The sequence below is a fragment of the Chionomys nivalis genome, chromosome X, assembly GCF_950005125.1.
Source record: "Chionomys nivalis chromosome X, mChiNiv1.1, whole genome shotgun sequence".
NCBI lineage: Eukaryota > Metazoa > Chordata > Mammalia > Rodentia > Cricetidae > Chionomys > Chionomys nivalis.
The window spans coordinates 20,363,059-20,391,029 of NC_080112.1; the positions used below are offsets into that span (position 1 = coordinate 20,363,059).

At 43.6% G+C, this 27,971-nt stretch overlaps 1 protein-coding gene across 17 annotated transcripts in view; it reads right to left on the reverse strand.

Moving 5' to 3' along the window:
• Nucleotides 1-8,173: 8,173 nt before the first annotated feature.
• Huwe1 (HECT, UBA and WWE domain containing E3 ubiquitin protein ligase 1) overlaps nucleotides 8,174-27,971 on the reverse strand; it is a 140,468-nt gene continuing 120,670 nt past the window's right edge. For 14 of the 17 annotated variants that reach the window (XM_057759848.1, XM_057759846.1, XM_057759849.1 and 11 more), the window contains 21 exons: nucleotides 27,219-27,433; nucleotides 26,840-27,140; nucleotides 26,611-26,713; nucleotides 25,310-25,856; nucleotides 23,899-24,511; nucleotides 23,091-23,209; nucleotides 22,836-22,992; nucleotides 21,606-21,738; nucleotides 21,123-21,325; nucleotides 20,344-20,471; nucleotides 19,062-19,158; nucleotides 16,786-16,944; nucleotides 15,979-16,224; nucleotides 15,502-15,619; nucleotides 15,049-15,189; nucleotides 14,157-14,444; nucleotides 13,941-14,046; nucleotides 12,042-12,159; nucleotides 11,570-11,751; nucleotides 10,954-11,144; nucleotides 8,174-9,190 (listed from right to left, as the gene is read on the reverse strand). In XM_057759848.1, the coding sequence (XP_057615831.1) occupies nucleotides 9,088-9,190; nucleotides 10,954-11,144; nucleotides 11,570-11,751; nucleotides 12,042-12,159; nucleotides 13,941-14,046; nucleotides 14,157-14,444; nucleotides 15,049-15,189; nucleotides 15,502-15,619; nucleotides 15,979-16,224; nucleotides 16,786-16,944; nucleotides 19,062-19,158; nucleotides 20,344-20,471; nucleotides 21,123-21,325; nucleotides 21,606-21,738; nucleotides 22,836-22,992; nucleotides 23,091-23,209; nucleotides 23,899-24,511; nucleotides 25,310-25,856; nucleotides 26,611-26,713; nucleotides 26,840-27,140; nucleotides 27,219-27,433 (4,268 nt within the window). In that variant the 3' untranslated portion in view covers nucleotides 8,174-9,087. The remainder of the gene's footprint in view (nucleotides 9,191-10,953; nucleotides 11,145-11,569; nucleotides 11,752-12,041; nucleotides 12,160-13,940; nucleotides 14,047-14,156; nucleotides 14,445-15,048; nucleotides 15,190-15,501; nucleotides 15,620-15,978; nucleotides 16,225-16,785; nucleotides 16,945-19,061; nucleotides 19,159-20,343; nucleotides 20,472-21,122; nucleotides 21,326-21,605; nucleotides 21,739-22,835; nucleotides 22,993-23,090; nucleotides 23,210-23,898; nucleotides 24,512-25,309; nucleotides 25,857-26,610; nucleotides 26,714-26,839; nucleotides 27,141-27,218; nucleotides 27,434-27,971) is intronic. The other 3 variants (XM_057759858.1, XM_057759853.1, XM_057759855.1) reach the window with 2 other exon arrangements.

The window sequence follows — 27,971 nt, forward strand, 5'->3', positions numbered from 1 at the left end:
ACAGGACATTTGATTTTGAAGGATCGCCCTTTGATATTTTTAAACTTTATAAGGTCATGGGTGAGTGGCAGTCTGCACCCAAGATCAAAGAGTATCAAGGTGACAGATGAGTCTGCCTTTACCAATGTCTAACCTGACACCCTCCATAGCTAGACTTGGGGTGATCAACTGCTTGGAAGCATGCACCCACAATTATTTTGGGTGCCTGCAAATGGAGGCAGACAACAAGAAAAACGTATTAAGTACTCTCCCTCCTATAAAGGATGATATAAAGATTATATGTGAGTAGATGACCTTGGTTCTTTTGTGGGTTGAACCTCTGATATTCTCCTTTAAACATCCCCTTTGACCACTTTTCTTAAAGTTCTAATATGTCTGTCCATATTACATTTCTCAATGTAGACAGGGAGGCAAGCATGAGAGCAGAGTGAATCTCTTTTATTTTTGGAGACAGTTTCTCTACAGTCCTGGCTGTTCTGGAGCTCACATTGTAGACCAGACTGGTCTTGAACTGCTTCTGACTCTAGCGTGGAGTTTAAAGGCATGCACCCGTATGCCCAGCTTGTGAGTTTCCTTTTGAAAAGAGGTCTACCAATCAGGCAATGTGGATTTGAAAAGTTACATTATGGGAGCTGGAGAGATAGCTCAGTGGTTAAGGGCACTCACTGCCTGCTCTTCCAGAGGACCTGGGTTCAATCCCCAGCAACCACATGGCAGCTCACAACTGCTTGTAATTCCTGTTCCAGGGGATTTGACACCTTCACATCAATGCACATAAAATAAAGTTAAATAAATTTTAAAAAAAAGAAAAGTCACATTATAATTTACCACGTGCAATCTTGGATTAAGTACCTGTCACTTAGAGGAACCCAGAAAATAATAAAACCTAAAAAGAACCTGGAAAGGATGGTATCAGGCCATTCTTTGCCTTAGCCCGTCGGTGCCATTGTAACTGAAAAGCGAGAGCAGTAGAAAGTAAAGGGGTAGAAACAAAAGCAGAAACCAAGTATGGAGCAAAAGTGTCTCAAGAAGGGAAAGAATGCTCTCAGTTAGAGAAAAACAGGCAGGGAGATGCCACGCAGAAGAAGTTGGCATTAAAACCCAGGATTGCCTACATCTCCAATTCCTGCCCAGGCAGTTTTCCTTGTCTCCAAGAGCTGCAGCTGATGCCCAGCAGAAGCATGTCTAGCACCTGGCAGTCCATCCTTTGGGTCCTGATTAGATACGTGACTTCCCAAGTTTTCTCTGGCCTACTGCAAATTCATATGACCTTTCCAACTTTAGCTAAATACCTGACTAGTGTTGGCGGCACATGGCTGGGAACATTCTTAAGCCCCCCATGGAAAGCAGTAAATATATCATGTAAAACAATGGTTGTCAGAAACGCTTTGAAGTGGATGATGAATGCAAGCTTTCTATGAGAAGTTCAGTGCAAGATCCCAGCAGTAGCTGCTGATGCTCTGGGTGAAGGGTGGAATGGAACGTGGTCTGAATCAGTGGTGGGAACGACAAATAAGCTTTTCCCATGAAGCAAGGTGTCTTGACTCATGTCAGCATGCACTTACTGTTGAGTAAGGGGCATGCATTCCTGTTATATACCAAGGAGACAAGGAAGCCCATGTCTTTTTGAAGATGCATTGTGAATACCAATCTGAGTGTTCTCAACTTGGTTATGAGAGAGAGAGAGAGAGAGAGAGAGAGAGAGAGAGAGAGAGAGAGAGAGAGAGAGATGCTGAGACTTAGAGATACTTCTGTGCCTTGATGTTTGGGGTCCAAAAGAACTAGGAGAATCTGAAAGGTTTTCAGATTCTCTAAAGAAGATGACGTCTAGCCGGGCGATGGTGGCGCACGCCTTTAATCCCAGCACTCGGGAGGCAGAGGCAGGCGGATCTCTGTGAGTTCGAGGCCAGCCTGGTCTACAAGAGCTAGTTCCAAGCCGGGCGGTGGTGGCGCACGCCTTTAATCCCAGCACTCGGGAGGCAGAGGCAGGCGGATCTCTGGGAGTTCGAGACCAGCCTGGTCTACAAGAGCTAGTTCCAGGACAGGCTCCAAAGCTACAGAGAAACCCTGTCTCGAAAAACCAAAAAAAAAAAAAAAAAAAAAAAGAAGATGATGTCTACCAATATGTTGTCAGAAAGCCCTTAAACAAGGAAGGTAAGAAGCCCAGGACCAAAGCATCTGAGATTCAGTGTCTTGTTACTCCATGTGTCCTGTGACACAAATACTGACCTAATGCTCTGAAGAAAAAACACACTAAGGAAAATAAGGTGGCGGCTACAGAATATGATAAACTTTTTGTCAAGAGAAAGAGGAAAGAAAAACATGGGGGATGCTGAGAGATGTCCTCACAGAGAGCTTCTACATCTGAGTCCAATCAGTAAAAAGTCTTTAAGAGTAAAAATAAAGGGAGGGGGGTGGAGAGATGGCTGCTCTTCCAGAGGACCCAGGTTCAATTCTCAGCACCCACATGGAAGCTCACAACTTCTGTAAGTCCAATTCCAGGGCATCTGACACCCTCCCATAGACATACACGCAGGCAAAGCTCCAATGCCCACAAAATTAAAATAGGTAAGTTTTTTTTAAAGTAACAAATAAATGATCAGATACTGAATATAAAAAAAGGGGGTATAGTGATCTCTTGAGGGCTCCGAGGTACTTGGAAGTGGCTGCATTAACCAAGATGGTGGTGAAGTCACATGGTCCTCACACCTTCATGATGCTACTAACCAAGATGGTGCTATGTCACGTGATTGTCTCAATCTTAATGACATCCTTAACAAAGATGTCCCATGGTTGTTTCTATCTTTATGGGGTCATCAGTCAAGATGGTGACAAACTACATGGCTACTTTTTGCTTAGAGTGAACTCAGTTCCATGATAAACTGAGCCCATCCCCCATCTTAATGGTTGATATGGGAGAGCCCACTGTGGGTGGCGCCACCTTTGAGCAGGTGGCCTGGGTTGAATAAGACAGCAGGCTCAGCAAGCCAGTGAGCAGCACTCTTCCATGGCTTCCGCTTCAGTCCCTGTCCTCAGTTTCTTGCCTTGAGTCCCTACAGTGGCTTCCCTTCGTGATGGGCTGGAAGACAGAAGCTGAAATAAACCCTTTCCTCTACAGATTGCGTTTGGTCATGGTGTTTATCACACAAGTAGAAACCAAATTAATATCGAAATCAATTTGTTCAATTTATATTACTAATTTAGTAGCTTTGCGTGACACTTTTATTAAGTTAGAAAAGCAGCTGCCTGGGGTCATGTGGTCTAACCACACACCAAGTGACTATTTTCCTCCCATCCCCCACCTTAGATTCAACGTTTTCCAGTACCCAGGGAGGTCTCAGTCTCCTTAGTTGGGGCAGGAAGGGTTATGTTGAATAAATTTGGGACGTCTCTGGGCTGGCCAGAAGGATTTGTTTCCTCTGTCTGGGAGAATATATTTCCTTTTTTTGTTTTTCTTGCTGCTTGTTTCGTTCTGATTAGTTCGCATTCTGATCCTTAATCCTTAGATGCTCAATATCCCATCCCTAAGGAGGAACTTTCTTACATCCCTTGGAGGCAGGACCCCTCCCTCTTTCACTCATGAGCACCAGCTAGAATTCCCAACTACTAAGGAAATGCTTTGCTCTCCCCAACAGCATTTCTTTTTTTTTTTTTTTTTTTTTTTTTTTTGGTTTTTCGAGACAGGGTTTCTCTGTGGTTTTGGAGCCTGTCCTGGAACTAGCTCTTGTAGACCAGGCTGGTCTCGAACTCACAGAGATCCGCCTACCTCTGCCTCCCAAGTGCTGGGATTACCCAACAGCATTTCTTACTCCTGGCCTGTGCACAGACTTGCTTGGGCCCTTTTCTACATTGTCAAAAAATGTTTCGTAATGGAATAGTTATTGATCCAAGAGTGAGTTCACCTGAGACCTTGGGGACACTTATCTCTCAAGGGAGGGGAATCCGAACACTCTCCCAGATGGGTTTGAAACCCAGGATAAACCTCCAAATTCTTAGAAACAAAGAATATTTTCAGTCAGTGTCACACAAAAGAACACAAAAGCAAAAGTATCTTGCCAAGGCAATTCTTTTTTTTAATATTTTTTTATTGAAAAATATTCCGCCTCCTCCCCGCTTCCCATTTCCCTCCCCCTCCCCCACTCCTCTCCCCCTCCCTCTCCAGGCCTAAGAGCAGTCAGGGTTCCCTGCCCTGTGGGAAGTCCAAGGTCCTTCCCCCTCCATCCAGGTCTAGGAAGGTGAGCATCCAAACAGGCTAGGCTCCCACAAAGCCTTAGACTTGACTCTAGAGGGGTTCCCAAGGTATCCAGGGAGATGTCCCCAGCTAGTTCCTTGGGCAACTGAGGAGAGGGAACCTGAAATGGCCCTATCCTATAACCATACTGATGAATATCTTGCATATCACCATAGAAACTTCATCTGGAGATGGATGTAGATAGAGAAAGAGACCCACATTGGAGCACCGGACTGAGCTCCCAAGGTCCATATGAAAAGCAGAAGGAGGGAGAACATGAGCAAGGAAGTCAAGACCGCAGGGGGTGGGCACCCACCCACTGAGACGGTGGGGCTGATCTAATGGGAGCTCACCAAGGCCAAGGCAATTCTTTTTGTAAAAAGGGTTGTAAAAGCCGGGCGGTGGTGGCGCACACCTTTAATCCCAGCACTCGGGAGGCAGAGGCAGGCGGATCTCTGTGAGTTCGAGACCAGCCTGGTCTACAAGAGCTAGTTCCAGGACAGGCTCCAAAACCACAGAGAAACCCTGTCTCGAAAAATCCAAAAAAAAAAAGGGTTGTAAAAAATAAAAATGAGGCTAGTAACACACCAGGGAGCCTGCTTTTTTTTTTTTTTTAAAGATTTATTTATTTATTATGTATACAACATTCTGCCTCGATGTATGCCCTCACGCCTGAGGAGGGCGCCAGATCTCAGCACAGATGGTTGTGAGCCACCATGTGGTCGCTGGGAATTGAACTCAGGACCTCTGGAAGAGCAGCCAGTGCTCTTAACCTCTGAGCCATCTCTCCAGCCCGGGAGCCTGCTTTTTATCTCCAACATAGGCGAGGTTTCTCAGTCTCAGTAATTGGTACAATAGGTGAGGAGCATGCAAATGGATGGAATTAGAAAACACTATCCTGAGTGAGGTAACCTAGACCCCCCCAAAAAATGAATATGGTATATACTCACTCATAAGAGGATACTAGCCATAAACAAAGAACATTAAGTCTATAGTCCACGATCCTAGAAAAGCTAAGTAATAACGTGAACCCATAGAAAAACATATATAGACCCACCTGGGAATTGGAAACAGACAAGATCACCTGACAAAATTGGGAGCACGGAGGCAGGAGGGGGCATAAAGAAGGGGAGAAAGGGAGGGTTGTGGAGAGCTTGAGGGAACGGGATAGTTGAGATGGAGGAAGGACAGATATTAGAGTAAGGAAAGAGATATCTTGATTGAGGGAGCCATTATGGGGTTAGCAAGAAACCTGGCTCTAGAAAATTCCCAGGAATCCACAAGGATGACCCCAGCTAAGACCATAAGCAATAGAGAGGGTGCCTGAACTGCCCTTGTCCTATAGGCAGACTGATTATCTTAAATATCACTATAGAACCTTCCTCTAACAATAGATGGAAACAGAGGCAGAGAACCACATCGGAACACTGGACTGAGCTCCCAAGGTCGAGTTGGAGGAGTGGAAGGAGTGAGAATATGAGCAAGGTCAAGACCATGATGGGTTCATCCACTGAGAAAGTTTGCCTGAGCTAATGGGAGCTCACCAATTCCAACTGGACTGGGAGTATACGAGCATGAGATCAAACTAATCCCTCTGTATGTGGTTGACAGTGGGGCAGACTGAGGGGCCACTGACAGTGACACTGGGATTTGTCTCTACTGCATGCACTGGCTTTTTGGTATCCTATTGTCTTTGGATGTATACCTTGCTCAACCTAGATGTAGAAGGGAGGGCCTTGGACTTGCCACAGGGCAGGGTGCCTTGTCCTCTCTTAGGACTGGAGGGGGGAGAGGTGGGAGGGAGTGGGAAATTGGATTGGTATTTTTTAAGTAATAAACTAAAAAAAGGTAGTAAGTAAAATCAGCTTCCAACAACTACTTGTATATAAAATGAAAATGAGAAACATTTAGCATGTCTAAATATATGTACAAATAAGCAAAAAAGCAAAGCTACACTCAGTGATTGATCATGAGGTTATAATTAATCTGTATCTTCTTTCCTCTAATATTCATTTTGCATTTGTCCCGTTTTCACACAGAACCTCAAAAAAATTTTGTACCTGATGGAGCCGCCCAAACTTTCATTCCTAAGGAGCCCAAGTTCTTGATCATTCTGCCCACTTTTGGTTGCTGTAGTTCTTAACATTTACCCTGGACACTGAAGTACCAAAAAGCACACTAAATAATTGCTTCTGGATTGCACAACTGAAACCAGTAACATAACTTTTCTTGACACAGGGTCTTACTATGCAGCCCTGGTTGGTCTGAATTTGGTATTGTAGGCCAGGCTTGCCTCAAATGCACAGAGATCCTCCTGCCTCTGTCTCAGAGTGCTGAGAGTAAAGGTGTGTGCAACCGTGGCAGGCTGAATTAATTTTCAAATCCCCTTCATTGGCAGGAGCCCCAAAAGTCTAAAATGTTTGTCCTTCCATTTTGTGCCTTTTGGCAGGAAACATCGAAGTTCCTTTGGGAGTAAGATTTCCAAACTGGTAGAGGCCAAAGCTGCTGAACCATGAAGTAAAACTCTTCAGTCAGCTGTAATACTGACAGTAGCTACTCCCATCTATACCTCTTGATTCTAGGAATAAATTCTGGCTATGAAATAGAACTACATGATGTTCTCTAGCTTCAAGTATATGTCACACTTTTTAAAAAAATCTGCAGTTGGTTCCCCACTGGGATCACAATTGACTATTTAATAAATGACTCTTAACTTTTGAATGTTTTTATGACTAGAACTAGACTGTTTGCTGGATTAGTCTAGTAAACCTATCCATTAATAATGTTCCTTTATTACAACTCTACCTGTATTCTCCATTCCTGTAGCTCCCTCAACCTCCAATCCATACACTCCTTTCAATTCTTTTGGGCTGTGGTTACTAAATGTAGGGTCTCACATGCTACGCAAACATACCACAACTGAGCTTTATTTTTCAGCTCAAGAATAAAGTTTTATGAGCCAGGGTCTGAACTCTATAGCCCAGGCTGGCCTTGAACTGGCAGCAACTCTCCTGCCCCAGCTTTTAGTCCTTTGATAATAGATGCGAGCATACAAGCTAGGAACTAGCTCAAGCTTTATTCCCTTCCATTTGCTGGACTTTTTAACCCTCCCCTGCCCACAGGCCTGTGGGTTGCAATGAGATTTTTATTTTTATTTGGTTCTCAAAAGATCCACCTGTGTGCCACCACCGCCTGGTGACTTTTAAAATAGTTTTTATTTATATAACAGGTGCGATGTCCCCTTCCACTCTTCCATCTCCATTCAGAAAGGGGCAGGCCTTCCATGAGCTTGAGCAAAGCATGGCACATCAAGTTGAGGCATGACTGAGTTCATCCCCTTGCATCAAGGCTGGGCAAGGTACTCCAGCATGGGGAACAGGTTTGCAAAAGCCAGCTAAACACCAGGGACAGGTCCTGATCTGATAGAAGCCTTACAATGAGACCAAGCTACCTACCTGTCACACACATGTAGAGGGCCTAGGTCAGTCCTTTGGAGGCTCACTACCTGCTGTGAACTTGTAACCTTTAAACCCAACCTAGATGCTCTTTTCTTCCTTAAATGCAATTCCTACCCAGCTTTAGGACACAATGCAAGGCTGTTAACACTAGGGAGAACTGCCTGAGACAGCATGTGTCAAGAGAGGCGACTGCTTCCTATTAGACAAGATGTTCAGAGACAGTGGCAATTCACCAGCTGTTTTTTTCAGTTGTCAGAGCAGGGGAGCTAATGTTGCACAGAAAGAAAATGTCTGCCAGCCAATTTAGAAGGCCCCTGGAATCAGGGTGAGGACATCCCCTCACTTTCCTATGCCTACTATGTCAACAGGGAAAATCTTTAAACGGTAGTGCTTCAGAGAATAAGAAAAACCACACAAAGAAAGTACTACTTAGGTTTGTTTTCTAACTAAACTTTATTAAATTTCTTTGTTGTTCAAGGCTGGAACGAACCATCAAAGTCTGATCAGCTTTAAGTGCTGGATAGAATAAAAACCACAGAAGACTACTAGATAATCTGTGAAGACTTGCAGACAAATGACAAGACAGACAAAATGAAAACAAAAACGGTGGTCTTGTGGAGAACTATTGTTTATTAAAATTACTAGAAAGGAATAGAAACTTCTAAGGAAATTAAAATTGAGACTACCATAAATGCTCACTAAATACTCAAGGTAAATCCCAATTCCTGGTGGTTGTCAGTCTCTTCTCTGGGGAAACTGACTGAGGAAAGAAATTGTACCAGAAGTGGAGGTGGGTGGCTGAGAATAAGGGTATAGAGATGGTTGTCTGCAAAGTTCATTTGTCAAGTATGGAAGATGTTTCTCTTTTTTCATTTTTTTTTTAAATTTGAAAAAAACTCCATTGTGAAAAGTGAGTTATGAAGAGTGCTCTTTATTTGAAACCTCCACAACACAGATGCCAATCTTGTCTCGCATTGAATCATTAGCTGTGCACATCAACACATTCCAAGCACAAATTAAGAAATGCAAACAGAACAAAAAAATATATATATATATAATTTTTCCCCTATCCAAAGGTTTCAAGTCTCAATGCAGCAAATCCTTCTGAACACAGAATCTGAGGAGCACACTGTTCAGTTGGGACAAACAGGTCCCTGCAAAGGCTACTGCCTTCTTAACACAGGGGTGGGGATCATGGACGGCATGGAAAAGAGAAAGGCAAGAGAATGAGAAAGGAACAGGTATGCACTAGGGAAGATGGGCAGCTGGGACACACACATGGTGAGTTGGTGAATTTCATTTATTGGATTTTGACATTTTCTTTCTGGATCTTTTTAAATCCCCCCTCCCCAAGTCCAACAATGGTAGAAAAACCCCACAGAAGTAGGCAGGGCCTTATTAGGCCAGCCCAAAGCCTTCAGAGCACTCCTGGATGGCCAACAGTAGCATGTGGCGGAGCTTCTCAAAGCTCTCATAGGCAGGCAGGTCCAGTTGATTAAAACTAAAAGGACAACAAGATTAGTTTATGAGAAAAGACAAATGAATCCTAGTGCTACCAACCTATTCCTCTCTGAGCAAGAGCCAATCTATCCCCCTGCTTCTCGGTGACTCCCATTTTTTCCTCAGCCCGATCTAACGTAATCTGACTTCAATACTGGCCATTGGCAATATAGACTTCACTGGCCTTACCAACAGAAGAGACAGCTGGGAGACACATAAATGGTGAGCTGGTAAATTTCTTCTTCTTCTTTTTTTTTTTTAAATATTTATTTATTTATTGTGTATACAATATTCTGTCTGTGTGTATGCCCGAAGGCCAGAAGAGGGCACCAGACCCCATTACAGATGGTTGTGAGCCATCATGTGGTTGCTGGGAATTGAACTCAGGACCTTTGGAAGAACAGGCAGTGCTCTTAACCACTGAGCCATCTCTCCAGCCCCGAGCTGGTAAATTTCATTTAAATTTTTTTTTACCTTGAAAAAAAAGACTGAGTGTTTTGATTGAATGTATATGTATGTGCACACTGATGTCAGGAGAGCACCAGAGCACTGACAACCGGAGTTACAGATGATTGCAAGCTTTCATGTGGGTGCTGGGAACTGAGCCTGAGTCTTCTGCAAAAGCAGTACATGATCTCACCTGGTGAGCCATCTCTCCAGCCCCTCATCTATTAACTTTTTTCTATTACTTTTGAGACAGGGTCTTGTGTATTCCAGGTTAGCCTCAAACTCACTATGACGGTTAACTTCTGATCGGCCTGCCTCCACCTCCCACCACCTGCCTACACCTAATTTACGTGGTGTGAGGAATGGAACTACATTCATGGGTATACTAACAAGTACTCTAACCAACAGAACTACATCTCCAATCATAACATTTTCTAAGAAACAAATGTCTTTTTAATTTTTCATTTATTTACACTCTGACCACATATTCCCCTCCTCCTCTCCCCTCCCCCCACCCACTCCTGTTTCTGTTCAGAAAGGAGCAGGCCTTTCTGAAACAGACCTTTCAACAAAGCCTGATATATCAAGTTGAGGTAGGACTAAGTTCCCCACTTTGCATCAATACTGTGCTAGGGAACCTGTATGGGGAGTAGGTTCCCAACAGCCAGCTCAAGCATTAGGGAAAGGTCCTGCTCCCATTGCTAGGAGTCCCACAAACAGACCAAGCTACCCAACTGTCACACGTATGTAGAAGTCCTAGGTTAGTCCCATGCAGGCTCCCTAGCTGTGGGTCCAGAGTCTGACAGCTCCCATGAGCCCAGGTTAGTTGAGAAACAAATGCCTCTAAGGAAGCATTCAGGGTCACTGCTGATATATGTGTGTGGGTATAGGCATGTTAGTAGAAGTGCCTGTAAAGTCCAGAAGAGGAGGGCATTTGGGGTAGTTGGAGTTACAGAGTTGCAAGCTGTCCTGTGGGTGATGGGAACTAAATTTGGGTCCTCTGAGAAAAGACAGTAAAAGTTATTAACCACTGAGGCAACAATCCAGCCCCTGCCCAGCCATTACTTGTTTCAATCAGGCTAACCCCTTTGGAATAAACCATGATTACCTAAAGTGCTGTTTATTTCCCAATGTCTTCCCAGCCACTATTCTTGTGTTTAGCCCATCTGCTCACTTCAACCTCTTCCACAGACCCAACAAACTGAGAGGTTTCTAAAGTCTAATGGACCAGGCAATACTCATGTCTACAAACTCAATAACTGAAGTTTATCAAGTCTACAAACTCAATACTGAAAAGGAAGAACAGTCTTTTCTTACCACGTGTGAGCTGAAGGCAGGCGATCTGTAGATCTGTCATCTCGATGAATCTGAAACTTCTGAATGCCATTCATGCCTTCAAGGGCAGCAAACCCTTGCAGGGGCACCTTGGAAGTACCCGTGACAAACTGGAGGAACTTGGCACGGTCTGCTTGGTCAAAGGAACGCAATGCTCTCCAGAACCACTGAATCTGTAGAAGAGACATACAAAAACCCAATGTTAGAAAGAGAGCTTGTAAACCAGGTGGTTGCGGTGCACATCTTTAGTTTCAGCGCTTGGGAGGCAGAGGCAGGCAGATCTCTGTGAGTTCAAGGCCAGCGTGGCCTACAAAGAGAGTACCAAGACAGCCTGGTCTGTTAAACAGAGAAACCCTAGCTTGTAAAACAAAAACAACACTGAAAGGGAGGGAGAGCGGGCGGGCGGGAGAGGGAGAGAAGGAGAGAAATATTAGGTAAATCCCTTTTAATGGGTTTTAGTTCCTTCTTAGGATGGGTGAGAATATCAACAGATAATATGTTCCAGAAGAACAGAGCCATAGGCATACTGTCATTCATAAGACAGCACTGATTAGTGTAAAAGGAAAATATGGGGATAGCTCTGCCAGCAGCAGCTCACCTGAATAGAGTTGGACTGGTACTTGTGGTACTCAGTGTTAGATTTTAGATCATCAATGTCGATGGTGGGCAGCCCTGATATGAGCAGCTCTAGTTCTTGCTCAGTAAAGATGGAAATGAGGCGCTTTGGAATGATTTCATAGAAGCCTTCCAAGAAGGCTGCCAGCTGTTTGCGGATGGCTCCTGGTAAGAGAATGAAAAAATAACATGGATTGTGAACTCATACAATTGAATAGAGGTAGAGAGCCTCAATTTGACACCTAATATTGACAGATCTGCCTGCCTCACCTACCACTGTTTCCAGGACCCTATATGATAATAGTTGAAGTATTTTGGTCAAGTGTTCTGACTCCTTTTGTACAAGGCATTTGTGGCTTTGTCATAGGAACTAAGAACAAAAAATGTGAAATAAATAAATGGTCGGCCTCTTTCCTTGAACAAGCCGAGATCTATCTAAAGGACACTTTTCCTACCTGTCATTCTCATCTGGCACACCAGGTGTACATATTCCTTCTTATTTTCCTCTGTTACCAAGATGTTAGCTCCATTGGGTTTGAGGTCACGAACTTCACAAACTCCAAACTCTTGAACCTAGAACATTCAAGACACCAATCATATATATCAGGTTTGGCCTGGGTTGCAACTAACACTGAGGTACAAGAACACACCCTAACTTCTTGCCATGTCTTAGACAGGGAGATGAGGTATATCCATAGCTGCCATTTTTCACTATTCATTAGCTTTGAGCTCTTATGCATAGGAAAAAGCTGAAAAACAGAATGAAGAAAATTTGTCTATGGCCCTAAACAAGTGATGAAGGGTACCTCTAACTGTCTAATTTTTTTCTATAATGAGCTGGTTTTAGGAATGAATTATGTATTGGAACATTTGCGTGGGGTGTGGGTGGTGGATGCAGAGGTCAATGACCAGTGTCTTCTATCCTGTTCCACCTTACTTTCTGAGAAAGTGTCTCACGAGGATCACTTATTTGGCTATTGCCAGCTGTTTAGAGATCTATCCTCCAGTGCTGGGGTTACAGATGTAAGCTGTTATGCCTAGCCCGCCCTTCCTGGAATACTTTTTTCTTATCCCTCCAATATTTTCTTTTCTTTTTGATTTTTTGAGACAGGGTTTCTCTGTAGCTTTTTGGTTCCTGTCCTGGAACTAGCTCTTGTAGACCAGACTGGCCTCGAACTCACAGAGATCTGCCTGCCTCTGCCTCCCAAGTGCTGCGATTAGAGGCGTGCGCCACCACTGCCCAGTGCCCTCCAATATTTTCTCCTTAATTTACTTGTGTGTGTACACGTCATGTGGAGATCAGAGAACCACTTGCAGAAGTCAGTTCTCTCCTTCCACCATGCTAAGCCTTGGGACTGAACTCAAGTTATCAGGGTTGGGGGCAAACACCCTTATCTGCTGAACCATCTTGCTGGTTCTAAAACTTTTATTGAAAAAAAATTTTTTTAGGGGGGAGAGAGCGAGCGCGAGTGCTCAGTGTTAAGACTCCTCGGTGCTCACTCTTCCAGGACTCAAGCTTTGCTCACAACCCTGTAACTCCAGCACCCATTTCTGGCCTCTGCATCTGAACACATGTGGCATATACACACAAATAAAACTATTTCATGTGCCGGGCGGTGGTGGCGCACGCCTTTAATCCCAGCACTCGGGAGGCAGAGGCAGGCGGATCTCTGTGAGTTCGAGACCAGCCTGGTCTACAGAGCTACAGAGAAACCCTGTCTCGAAAAAAACAAAACAAAACAAAACAAAAAAAAACCTATTTCATGTGTGTATGAACACAGGTAAGTGTGAAGAGACTAGGGGATGATATTGTCTATGTGTCCTGCACTATTTATTCCTGAGACAAAGTCTCTCCCTGGAATTAGACTGGCATCCAATTTATCTCCAATGATCCTCTTGTGTGTTACACCCTCCCACACACCAAGTTCCAAGCACTCAATCTTGGCCATACCTGGCTTTTGACACGGGTGAGACCTGAACGCAGGCCCTAAGGTTTGCAAAACAAGTGCTCTTTACCCACCGAGCCAGCTCTCTTCTGTTCTAGGATTTTTTTTTTTTTTTTTTGGTTTTCCGAGACAGGGATTCTCTGTAAGTTTTGGTGCCTTTCCTGGAACTAGCTCTGTAGACCAGGCTGGCCTCAAACTCAGAAATCCACCTGCCTCTGCCTCCCAAGTGCTAAAGTTAAAGACGTGCGCCACCATTGCCCAGCTTAAAACATTCTTAAAAGGAGAAACCAGGATTGGATTATTTTACCAATTCTATTTTCTGTTTATGTCTCTGCTTGACAAAATCAAAGCACCTCCTCAGAACTGTTGAGGCTCAGAGTCAGTTCCAAAGTGATTCCCAAAACCTACCTCAGTGCTAAAGGTGAGGTCATAGCCTAATGTGGAGACATCATTTTCCAGCAGATAAACTAAACCCTGGTAGAAGTGATAATCTTCACTCTCCATATCTGTATACCTAGAAAAATGCCATTAGATAAGGTCATGCTTGGTGGAGGCAGATAGAACGAGGAGATAAGGAACTGAGTCCTAGGGCTAAGGGCAGTCTAAAGACTTCCAGAATCTCACCTGACAGACTTGCCCAAGATGTGTTTGTAGAAGGACCGTGTAAAGTAGCACTCCAGAAGGCGGTTGTCATATACAGCTTTGGCTACAATGCGTCCAACAAACTTGAAGTAGCTGAGGTGGTTGGGGTTACAGTGGGAAGATGGATTGATCGTGTAGGTGACCCGGTCACCAGGTGAGGTACGGAACAAGGCATACATAGGGTTGAACATCTCTCGAGAGATGATCATGTACCACTCTCGCAGGAGCCCCCCAGCATCCTGCCCTTCTTCTCCTTCAAACACTATATACCTGCATAAAAGAGCAGCAACAAGAGAACTGTGTAGAAAGCCAGGACAGATCTGACCATTCATGTAGCATCGAGTAAGCAAGAAGGATTCTGTGAATCTGACTTTGAGAGTATTCATTGTCAGATGAAAAAGTGAACAGAGTACCAGGAGAGCTCTGGAAAAATAGCCCATGGTTTTAATGTCTCATCAGCTACTGTGATACTTAGTGTTGTAAACTGCTAGTTTCTTCTAGGTGGCTTCATAATCCAGTGAACAGTTACTTGACAGGGGTACTCATATACATGGCACACCCCATTCCAGGGTTACCATCTCATCAGCAGGCAGATTCCTATTCCTAGCCTAACAACGGTACAAGTTCTCATTGCAAATAAGCATATCCTTATAAACATTAAAGACATCCTTGTCTGCCTAGGAGTTGCTAAGTAACCAAAGGGATAGGGCCATGTTCAAAAGTAGGAAAACTGCTCAATTAACATTATCTAAGTCAGAAGAATGCTATTGAGTTTTGTAACTACTGGCCCTAGATTTGAGGCCACATTAGGCCACTATTACCATATAGAAAGAGCTCCCTGTCCCAGCCATCTTTCTCTCTCCCAAGTTCTTACAATCGATTCTTCATTTCTTCAGGAGATTTGCGATGCAGTTCCCGATAGGAGTCTTCAAATACATGGTCACGGCGAACATGCACTGCCATGTCTTCTTTCCGAAGCCCTTCATCCAAACGTTCAAGCTCTTGGCGGAAATATCTTAGGATAAAGAAAAGTAGGATCGGGGTTGGCAGATCAAACAAATTTGTCTGTTTAGAAAGAAAACTCAACAATACTCTTTGATCTTTGTAACCTACACACCTGAAAGTATATAATAGTTGGGAGAGAGATCATTTATTAGGAATTTATTTTTTTCCTATTTCTACTGAAATAAGGGATCACAGAGACTATTACACTAGATTTCTGCAACAAGCAATTTACATGTACAGGAGGAAGGAGAGGAGTAGAGGAAAGACAGGTATCATTCATGTGGTTCTTTACCCCAACACTCCCCACAACCAGGGCACATACTTGCGCTTGACATCAAAGTCGAGGACACGAATGTAATCTACTAAGACAGCAAAAGGCCCATCAGCAAGGTGGGTGGTGGACTGCCGTAGTATCTGGTTTAACACAGTGCGGTGAGTCTCTGAGAAGAGATAACAGCAGGAAATCAGTATTTTATATAGGTCCTAAGAAGCCACATAATCATCTACTAGTAGTTAGCAACTTGCTCTTAATTGCTTTAGGGGCCTAAATCAGGAATTAACTAAAGTTAGGGGCCAGTCCTATACCCAACACTTGGCTTCACATGACCTCAGATAAAATCAAATCCCTGGAGTGGCAGCATTTAAGAGCTTCTATAGCAGGCCTCTCCTGTCCTTACTAATTTTGTTTTAAAAATGTGTGCATGCATGAGCACAAGCATACTTGCACTCTTTCTCATTCTGCTGAATCAGCTAGGGATAAAAAGCGTTCTGTATCTGTGGGTCTAAGAGTTCTCTGTACCTGCAAAACGAAGGAACTTCTGTGTATCAGGGGGCAGGCTTGAGGAGATGTGCATAGACGAGGGCTCCCTGGAGAAGAATGGGTCAAGGGAGGAAGGAGTGGCTGGGGTTAAGGGGGCAGGGGAGAGTGGAGGAGGCTCATCCTTGATGTGTGCTAGCTGGCTCTCGCGGGTGTCTCGGACAGGAGGCTTGCTTTCCCGCTCTGTGGCATGGACCAAAAAGAAGGCCTCGACAGCAGGCTGTAGCACTACAAGATAGCAATGACAGCAAAATGACACTCCACAAACTTTAACACACTAACACCCCCACGCTTCCATAACCATGTCACAAAAATATATAGCATGGAAGAATAAATAGTGAAAACGTGCAGGAAATACAATGGTAGACAAAGTCAAAGAGGAAGTTAGAAAAGTGGGAAAGGCAATCAGTAATAAAGAAAATCTCAGCCTAAAAACAAAATGTACCAGAGTTACCAAGAGAGAGAGAAGGCAATTTTTCTGAATTCTTGTTATAGATAACACAGAGGGAGAGAATAAACTTTTTTTTTTTTTTTTGGTTTTTCGAGACAGGGTTTCTCTGTGGCTTTGGAGCCTGTCCTGGAACTAGCTCTTGTAGACCAGGCTGGTCTCGAACTCACAGAGATCCGCCTGCCTCTGCCTCCCAAGTGCTGGGATTAAAGGCGTGCGCCACCACCGCCCGGCTGAGAGAATAAACTTTAACTGAAAAAGCAAGACAATACCATCACCTGGTAAAAGTGTCCCAGAGCCGACCAAGGGGTTGGGAATCTGTGCCCTCGAGAGCAACTCACCTAGCACAGCATGTTGGTCATGGGATTCCTCCAGTTCCTTTAAACATTCCCCTAGCATGTCCCACAGCTCATCTAGGCTCAGCTGCTCACTGAGTAGTGGTAACTCAGGCGGCCTCTCCTCTTTCTCCTTCTCCCCCTGTGGTGCTCCATCTGAGGTGACTAGATACACAAAGGATAATCAGAAAGCTTTCAGTGTCTTTCTTGAGAAATTTCTTCCCCAGACCAAAAGCACAGGCCACTAGACAGAGCGGGCCCACTGGCCAAGAATATTAACTCATTAAACAACATCTAGAAGGTCTACATATTGCAGTGGATGGCATTAAATAACATATTTGGAGGCTGGAGAGATCTTAACCACTGAGCCTTTTCCCCACCTCCCTACTCTATACCTTTTCAGACCTCTGCTTTGCTTAGGCTTCTTCTTGACATTTGCTTTCACCCTCTACCAAAATCCTGACTATTTTTCAAGGCTCTGACAGCCCTAGGTTTAAATCCTGGCTGTGGGGCACTTGCAGATCGTGTGACCTTGGATAAAAGATGGATAAAGAATATGGGAATAATATTTACCTCCAAAATTCTAGATGACTCAAAAGCATTACAAAACTGGGTGTCCCATGAGAACACTATTTTAAAGTAATGTGTTTACAGGGTATCAAAAGCATTCTGTATGTAACTCACTGAAAAATGACATTTACCATGTGCCAGGTACTTGACAGTATTATATACATATTCAATTATTTAATTCTAACAGCTGTGAATATCCCTATTTTAATTAAAAAAAAAAAAAAAAAACAATATCTGTGTTTTCTGATGGTTTTAGGTCACTCCTGTAAAGGCTGAGTCCTACAGGGGTCGCAACCCACAGGTTGAGAACCACTGCTCTAGAACCATCCATATTGTTTTTTGAAATAGGATCACTTGTTGACCTGGAGCTCACTGATTAGGGTAGGCCAGTCACTTGGTCAGCAAGCTCAAGCCTAAACTCAGGAATCTCCCTACCTTGGCTTTCTCTAGCACTGGGATTATAAGAGCATGTCACTATATCTGGTGCTTCTGGCCTGGAAATGAACTCAATGAGTTCATGGCTGGCAAGCAATTTACCTAGACTGGGCTGTTTCCAAACCTTGAACAGTCCTGCTTTAAATGAACTGTGCCTTATAACCCAGAGCTAGTAAATGGGTGAGCCAAGTCTTGAAACACACACCATATTCATGAATACAATTTCCCTTTTTTCTTTCTTGAGATAGGGTCTCACTATTATGTATTTCTGGCTGGCTTAAAACTTCCTATGTTGGGCTGGAGAGATGGCTCAGTGGTTAAGAGCACTGTCTGCTCTTCCAAAGGTCCTGAGTTTAATTCCCAGCAACCACACGGTGGCTCCAAACCATCTGTAATGAGATCTGGCATCCCCCTCTGGCGCGTGGGTATACATGGAGGCAGAAAGTTGTATACATAATAAATAAAATCTTAAAAAAAAAACTTCCTATGTTAATCAGGCTGATCTTGAACTCAGAGATATGCCCATTTCTGCCTTCTGAGTGAGTACTAGGATGTGGGTCCCACAGGATCAATCTTGGTTATCAGACTCTGTAGCAAGCTAGTTCACTTACCCTTCTTTTGAGACAGAGTCTCACTACATGGCTGCAGACTTGGTATATGAATTGTTCAATATTGTCTTAGTGGCTTCATGTATTTACTCAGAGAAAATACAGGACACGTGGAGATCAGAGGAAAACTTGTGAGAGTAAGTAGTCTCCTCTTTTGACCATGTAGGTTCTGGAGCTCAACTCAGGTTGTCAGGCTTGGTGGCAAGCACAAATATCTTGTATCCACTGAAACATCTTACCAGATTCTAATCTGCTATTTTGTTTTATAATGTATTTAACTTTATTTTATGTGTATTGGTGTAAAAGTGTCAGATCCCCTGAAAATGGGGTTACAGACAGTTGTGAGCTGCCATGTGGGTGCTGGAAATTGAACTCGGGTCCTCTGGAAGAGCAGCCAGTGCTCTTTTGACCACCGAGCCATCTCTCCAGACCCCTAATCTGCTGTCCAGGCTGATTTCACATTTATGATAATCCCGTTTTAGTTCTCCAGATACATGCTATTATACCCCAGTGTTTCTTTACTATAGGAATCAAAATCCTGTTAACACTTTTTATAGAAACCAGTGGTCACTGACTGTATATATTTTGGGAACATAGAATCCACTAGAATTTCTCTCTCTCTTCTTTTTTTTTTTTTTTGGCTGAACTATAAGCAGTAGTAGTACTGACCAATGGACTGAGTATCTTGAACACTAGGAGATGGCTGGTCCACATCCATGGGTGACTCCTCTCTCCGGACAGATGCCTCTGACTGGCTAGACTCCGACTGGATAAAAGGAGACAAGGACATATAAAAGGTGCAACTGTGTTTTCCTCTGGGACAGACTAAAGGTTGGCCCTTGAATGTCTTACATACTGAGCTTAGAAGATACTTCCTCCTACTTGGTTATCAAAGTCTATAGCTCTCCAGGTCAAAAGAATAACATGCATGCTTCCTTTTCACTCTGAGCTTGCAGATTTTCCCCAAGAGTTGCTCACAACCAATTCCCACTCAGACCACACTCTATCCCCAACACTTGTGCCCTTAGTATAGACAAAAATTTCAAGTTTTTGGGAACAGGTTTCTTGGTTTGTGTATGTACACATAAGGTAGGCTTGTTGGCTATTTCTATTAGCTCAAATGGAACTTTACTGTATATGACAGATTTCCCCCCCCAAGAATGAGTTTCTCTGTGCAACCCTGGCTGTCCTAGAACTATATATATATATATATATATATATATATATATATATATATATATATATATATATATATATATATATCAGGCTGTCCTCAAAACTTAAGAGATATGCCTGCCTCTGCCTCCCAAGTGATGGGATTACAGATATGTGTTACCACCGTCTGGCTCCAGAAATTTTATGTAAAGAAAAATCTTGGTATCTTAGGAAAGTGATTTGTATGTTCTAAAAACAAGAAGGCAATGAAAGAGTACCACTGCTTTTATTACAGCTATTCTGATTTGGGACCTCAATGATGAGGTGGCTACTTGAGTTCCTAAAATCTTCCTCATTTCCTACATGCCAGGGGATTATAAAAAGGCAGTGGCCAGGGTGGAGGAAGTAACTATAGATAAAAGTGGCCATATGAGATGTATACCAAGCTTGGGGAATGACTCCTAAGTTGTCTCTGCATTATTTCATGACACTAAAAGTCTTTTTTAACCCCATAACCCTTCAGAACCCAGGAAGAGCATTAGGTAATTTACAAAACACTACTAACTGGACAGCTGGGAGTGGGGTATGATGGCTAAGCTTTAAATCCAACCAGATGTCAATATAAACCAGTAAATCAATAAACAGTAAGGGAAACACCAACAAAAAGTAACCCTGTTTGTCTAGAGGCATTCATTTAGCAAAAGCATACAAAGTATGGGCAATGAAACCCCACTGATGGCATGTTGCAAGAAGGAGGGTAGAGAAATGAATGAGGGGCCACAGGCATCATGCTAACCGTTGCTGCTTGTTGCTGTCTCCGCGCCCTTTGACCCTCACGTACCATTTGTATAATGGCATCAGCCTCAGCCTCCAGCTGCCGAACAGCTGCCTGGATGCTGCTAGCTGAGCCTAAACCGGAGGAACCTGGGAGAAAGAGGAAAAAAAAACAAAAAGGAAGGCACGATATAAAATGTAGGAAGAGGGAATGCCCAAAATTCTCTCCTCTATCTGTGGATGCCATACGGCATCTTGTTGAGTTTGAATTTTAGTTCAGGCAGTTTTGTATACTCATAATCAAGCCCCAAAGTAGGGAGGAGCAGGGGGAAAGGTGCTAGGCAAATGGATGGTGGTATGTTAAGAATGTTCTATGGGACAGGAAGACGGAGGAAAAATGACTTGGCAGGCTAATGTCTGAGAATGTGGCTAATGTTTTAGTTAGGAGTATTCAAGGAAGCAGAAAGCACACACCCATAAGTCTTTCTCAGCAAAATGATAGTTTCCCCATTTCCTTGCCAGATTTCTATTACCCCTTAATTGTAACTTGATCTACTCAATCTCAGGCAGACAACTTGAATGGGTTATATACAATACAGCAATCAACATTTTATCTTTTTTTTAAAAAAAGGGGTGGGGTGGGTGGGTTTTCTTTTTGGAAAGGTCAACCACAAATAAAACAGGAATTTTAGCCCTGCTCCTCCAGGGACTCTGGATCTACCACTACCACCACCCCCAACCCCATAGCACCAGCACAACCACCATCGTCACCCTTCTCAATTGGACACTCCAGTTCCATACCTAGCCTGCCTGTCTGCTTGGCTTTCTTGTTAGCTCGTCGTGTGTCATCCCGCAGCTGGATGATGACCTGCAGTACCCTTAAGAAGAACTTCTGGGTAGATGTCTTGGATGTCAACATGGACATAGAAGGCAGTTGGAGCTCCCGGCCACCCAAGGGTCGCTTCTGAGATGCCACAATTACCACATTCTCAGCCATGTCAAACCTGTGTAGTGTAGAGGTGGCTTGGGTATATTGAAAACACTGAAGTGTAACACTGAAGTAAAACACTCAGAGCAAGAAGGGCTTCTGGTATTAACTAGATAAAATAACCTCAAAAGAGAATATTACAAGTGGAAAGAATTTGAGAAACACCAGGTCAAGTATATTACAGAGCAAACAGAAAAACTGCCTACAAAAATGAAACAAACGAGGAAATCCAGCAGAAGTCACTTTTTAAAAGTCCCAGATTCTAGCCCACAGCCAAAATGAGAGTAACCACCCACCTGCTCTGCATTTTGCCTTTCAGTTTGGTGGTCTGTGGCTGCTCCTCGGGTAGGCCATCAGGAGAGAGGGCCTCACAGTGGGCCCGCCGCTGCTGTTCCAGATTGTATTCCCTTAGCTCAGCGAGTAGGGTACCTGGGTAGGCAGTTTCAGAAATTTCCTTAATGTAGTAGCAGAAAGCTGAACCTTACCAGAAAATCTTTGCAGAAAATTTGAGCGTACAGGAAATTTTGCTACTTGGGTTATTTTTTTTTTCAAATATTTATTTATTAAGTATACAATATTCTGTCTGCATATATGCCTGCAGGCCAGAAGAGGGCACCAGATCTCATTACAGATGGTTGTGAGCCACCATGTGGTTGCTGGGAATTGAACTCAGGACCTTTGGAAGAGCAGGCAATGCTCTTAACCGCTGAGCCATCTCGCCAGCCCCTACTTGGGTTATTGTTTTTGTGCTTATGGACTAACCACTCAAGGACTAATGCTTTATAACTGACCTATTAAATCTATACAAAATGCAGTTTGGTATAGAAAACAGGATCTTTTCTGGAGCCAGACAGACCATGATCTAAGTACTGCATTGTTCTTAAACTTAGTCAGGTTTTGTGGTATTATGCTTCTTGACTCCATTCTTAATCTCCCAGGATTGCTGTGAGAATTATGAGATAATCCTGAGCTACTGATCAGCTCATGGGTTCTAAATAACTGGTATCGGTCAAGAAAGGCCAGACAAGAGGCCAATTCTTTCAGGAAAAACCTTGTTTCTATTCCTTGGTTAATCATTTTCTCACATTGGGTCTAGTTTTCTGCTGGGGGAAAAAAAGGAAGACCAATGAAACTGGGCAACTTCCAAGTGCTAGAGCTTTTGCATCCTCAAAAATCACAAAGAAGCCATTATTCTGAATATAATTCCTGAATCTGACCATAGTGCAGGTATGAAAAAAAAATGGTCTCTGCACTTAAGGAGGGCCTTTAGTTCTCATGAGTAGTGTTCTCTTCTCTTCACTAAGCACTGATGAACGGCTGTATACCAGTCATTAGTGATAGCAAGAAAGCCAGCCAGCCTTATTCTCAAACAATCCAGCAGAGGAAAACAAAAGCTGTGCTCTAGAAGCATGGTCTAATTCAGTGTGTGTGCGCGTGCGTGTGCACACTGGTATGAGAGGTATTGGGGGAATGCTTACAATAAAATGCTTTAATACTATTTTAATACTATTTAATACTATTATTACCTATCTGTTTACAAAGGGTATAACCCAGATGGCGGGCTCCATTCAGCAGCAGCTTAAGAACCGTGTCTCGGGTCCCAGAATCTCCCCGAGAGAGCTGCAGTAACACATTGGCTGCATCTTCCAAGCCTTCTTCAGAACAAGAGTGGGATGTCAACACCTAGGTAAAATACAGGAGAAGTAATAAGCCCTAACCCGAGAACTGAAACGTCTAGCCCTTTCCTTCAACTTTAAAAGGTATGAAGAGCTCAGACTCACCTCCACAGAGAGCTGTAGCTGGTTTTCGGTGAGGCCAGAGGACACCATTTTGAAGTCTATACCACTGCTGCCTCCTTCACCCACTTTTGCTGGGGATTTGCTGCCCTTAGAAGTGGAAGCTTTGAGGAAACAGTACACATTAAAGTCTGTGACTGTCCATAAGCCTGGAACCTCTGCATCGTAAAGGGCTTCAAAATGGCAAAGCAGAGAAAGTGACAATCTACCTATCAATGCAAAATCTTTTTTGGTGCTGGAAATTGAACTTAAGGTGTTATACATACCATGGAAGCACTCTACCATTGAGCCACACACCTAGCTCCAGAGCCAATTCTTAACTGTGCTTTGCAAGGTGACCAAGAATCCTAGGTATTTCTCCAAATTGTTCCCCTATTATTATAAGCCTTCCAACTTACTCTTTAAAGCCAACTTCTGCAGATAATTCTTAATCATCTGCTACCTGGTTTATTTTCTCCACTTCCTGAAATAGTCTGTTAGCTTAAATCACACTTCATTTATTCAGACCATTATTGTTCAGTCTGGAAATGCTTCAACATTAAAACTTAACTCTACCAACTTTAGTGCCTTGCCAGAGGCTCAGCTTTTGACAGGTGTGTACATGTGCAAACACCAGAAACAGGGCGGGCAGGAAGGGAGAGGGTGAGGAGAAATGAATAAAGAGAAAACAGGCAGCTAGGGTAAGAATGAACACATCCTGTTCTCACAATAATTATCGTTCAGGGAGGACTACCTGGATTGGGAAGTGGGAGCCATGGCACGTACCCCATAGCTCTGAGATGACAACACTTACTTGAAACAGTAGTGGTAGCAGTTGTGGGGGTAGTCACTGTAGTAGAAGCAGCTACAGTAATGGTGGAAATAGCTGTGGCAGCAACCAGAGCTGGAGCAGAAGTGACAGGAGTGGTTGCAGCAGGGGGTGTGGGTGTGGGTGTGGCAGCAGTAGTGGTGGTGGTAGTGGTGGTAGATGTGGTTGAAGTGACAGCAGTGGTGGAGGAAGCACTGTTGCCAGAGTTAGCTTGTGCTTCCGATACTTTGTTTTCTGGGAGAGCAATTGAGATGAGAGAGAGGAGTCTCAGGAGTTTTTCGGTTAAGAGAGAACTCCGCCGGATGACTGGATGTGACAACATGTTCATGAGTTGCCCCAGTGGAGAGGCTTCAAGGCTGTGGAGGGAAGTTTCCCCTTCACCACCAGCGCTCACTGGTACTGACTTCACGGAGTTCTTGCCTTTTCGGCTAACATTCATGTTGTCCAGTTTTACCAATAAGTCCCAGAAGTCTGTACAAATGCCACTGCTAGAGGACTGTGAGGAGCATGGGCTGCAGGCCTGCTTACTGCCCCTTTCCCGATCACTCTCGCAGTTTGTTTCTTTGGTCCGCTGCTGTGTGAAGTGGCTGGGGAACACCTGTCAGGAAAAGAAGAATAGGCTTGATCTAAATGGTCTCTGTAGAGGATAGCCTTTACAAAGAAATGCTTCTCAGATTCTCCTTTTCATTGGACCGCTCTGGTAACATAGGGCAGATGGATTGATTATAGGAGTTTTGTCCAGTAGATGGTGAAGCAGCCTAGAAAAATAAGGGCTTTAAAGTAAGACAATGATTAGCAATCTTTTCTTGGTTTGTTTGTTTTTGAGACAAGGGCTTCTCTATAGCTTTAGAGCCTGTCCAGGAACTAGCTCTAGAAGATCAGGCTGGCCTTGAACTCACAGAGATCCCGTTTCTGCCTCTGGCTGGGATTAAAGGTGTGCACTGACACCACCACCCAGCTGTCAATCTTTTCTAAAAATCTCTCTGTACGCATAAAAAGGAAAGCCTGGCAGAACTGTTGGTAATAAGTGAGGTAATGCATTTTGCCCAGTGCCTAACACAAGGTGAGCTCCCAAATACAATAGCACTGTTTATTATTCAAAGAATCCAGAGCTTGTCACTTTCTAGTCACACGACAAAGCCATTAAAGTGTTCTGAATCTCAGTTTCTTTATCTGTAAAATAAGAATCATAAAATGCAAACAGCTGTTTTGATGTCTGAGATAGTACATTAAAAATTGTAAAGAACAAAGATAAAAATCCAGTTATTTATTGGACAATAACAACACTTGGCACAAAACAAAATAAAAGCAAAGAGATTTGTTAACCCCTTTATTGTTGAGATCTCACCCAAGGTCTACTAACCCTTGAAGGCAAGGATTCCTTCAAGCTCCTCACCTTGGCCAATTGAATGAGTGTATCCAAAACGTGTCTGCAAACAACAGGAGCAGCCTGGGGGTGGATGTGGACAGTGGAACCACTGCTTGTATGCTTCTCTGTATGTTTACGCCCTCCAGAACGTTGGATCTGGAATATGTTAGTCCTACAGCCTAAGGCAGCATCCATAGATACTGAGAGCCAGGAGAGCTGGTTCGAACTTTTGGACTCCATCTTGTGGAGCAGATCCAGGGGACGATTCTCATGACTGCTTGATGCACAGCTCTTGCTTGACTTCTTGCCCCTTTCTTCACTTGTGGAGAGCTTTGGTGTCTCAATGCATAATTCACTCTCACTGCTGCGCTGCAAAATGGACAGGAGGCTGCGGATGACCCAGTGGCGGGTCTGGGCGTGGTAGCAGAGATTTCTCAGTACCCGATGTAGACGGCTCGTATTGAGCTTTGGCTCATCCACAAAAAGTAGGACTAAGAGGCAAGACAGGGCTTCATGGTCTAGAAGGAGACGTCCTCGGAGGCGGAGAAGTGTGTCCACATTACTGCCAGAAGGCCTAGAAACAGAGCATGGTTTCTGGGTAACACCAGCTAAAGCACTAGGATGAGGTATAAATATATGAGAAGGGAATGGGTGGGATGACACCAGAGACACTGTAAAAGGAAGACAGACTATTCACAACAATGATCCTCTTGTAAATCTACAGGCACTTTACAATGTCTTTAACTTCTTTCCCTGGAGGATGTTGTTCATCATTATTGAGATTGTAAACAAGTGGCTCAAACAAATCAGGTTAACATGCTCCCTATCTCATGACCATGAAGAAGGGAGCAGAGATTCATACTTTTATCATTTACCAAGTGACAAAAATCCAAGGTCTATGAGCCAATGTTTGTTTTGGCCTTCTCTAGATTAAGGGGCTGCCACCCTTTTGTAAAGACTGATCTCTCCCACCATTGTTTTGGAATGTTAAATCTACTATCCTTCAGCCTAGTTAACAAGTAACTCTCTCTACTACTATAGCCTACTTGTTACAGTCCTAAGACCAAGTAGGTTCCCTGTTTATTTTGTTAAAACCATAACTGGTGTCCACTACCAGCTTTATCTTTTGCGTCTGGTCTTTTAGCTGTATTTAGTCAAAACTGTGGCATTCCGAGAAGGGAGTTTGAAAATGGCTTTGCTTGTATACTCATTTCAAGATCAACAGCCTAGAATTCCAACCTACCTCAAGAGTTTTTAGTTTCTCTGCTTATACAATTAAAGAGACCCAGAAAGTAGTATGGTAGTTAAAAAACAAAAAACAAAAGTACCTATTATGGCTGCTGCTACCTCCCATCTGGAAGGTACCACCCCTCTGTACAGCAAGGCGAGTATATTGGACCCCACGGTTGCCACTCAGGCGACTGGTAAAAGCTACAAAGAAAGAAATGGGAAATTAAATTTGTTGAAGTGGGGAGAAGCTGGATTAAGCAACACAACAGGTAATAAAAAGAGGATAATTAAAACAAGGCCAAGATATTCCAGAACTCTCTCACTTGCCTCCCTCTGTACCTGGACTTCGGAGAATGGCAGAGAGTGCAGAGGTACTACTGTGTCCAAAAAGACGTTCGTGCATGAGCTGACGCTGCCGGGCTTCTTGTTCTCGTCTTAGGGCTTGAGCCTCAGCTGCAATGTCAGGTGGCATTACAGCCAACACACTGTCTTCCATGTCCTCTAGAACACTACGACGCAGATCTGAAGGCAGAGTCTGGATGAAGGTCACAGGATCCATGGGAGTATCTGAGCTGGCATTCTGGGCCAGTTCCCGCCGCTGCTGCTCAGCTCTCTGCTGGGCTAGCACCTACGGGAACAAAACAAATCAGTAAAAATATAGCTCTTTTCCAGGTGGTCTGGTCTCACCATCTTTCCGCTCACATACTTCCTCTTGAATGGCTGGAGGTAGGGCAGCCAGAAACTCAGGGCTCACTTCAGTCACACCAGGATTCCCCACTACTGCAGGAGCTGAGTTATTTGTAGAGGGAGCAGTTCGGGCTGGCGGACGGATGCCCAGCTGGTTCTGTAGGACTTCCCGACGGATATCATCAGGGAGAGCAGCCAGAAAGGAGGGATCCACACCTTCAGGGAGACTGATACCTGAAGAGAGATGTAAGTTATAAAGGGACTTAGAGAAAAGAAAAACTTTTTTTTTTTTTTTTTAAAAGAAAAACAACCTTTCCTCAAGCAAAGTTTTCACTTCTTGCAAGGATGCGGAAAAGACCCATAACCCATCTTCTTAAGCTTCAAATAGTTTAACAGAAGTGTATTGTTGTCGTTCCTCAACCTTTATGAGTCTCCCACGTAAGATTGTGTGCAGCCACTATTATGTACTAGTGGTCAGAAGCAACAGGCAGTTAAATGACCTAAGACCAAAAACTTCACAACTGTGGTGGAGTTGATTATTTTAGATATTTGATTCAGTAATAGAAAGTTGACAAGTGTGTCAATGAGGATTATAGTTATTAAATAATGGTCCTGGTTTATAAGAGTAGGAAGTGGTATGCTAAAAATAACTTTTTCAGAGAAGTTTCCAGGCTGAGGATATATAGCTCAGTGGTAGAATGTGAGAAAGCTAAGGTTAACTTGACTTCTAAGTCTGGATTCCTTTCATTATGCAACAGCAGCATCCTCTTAT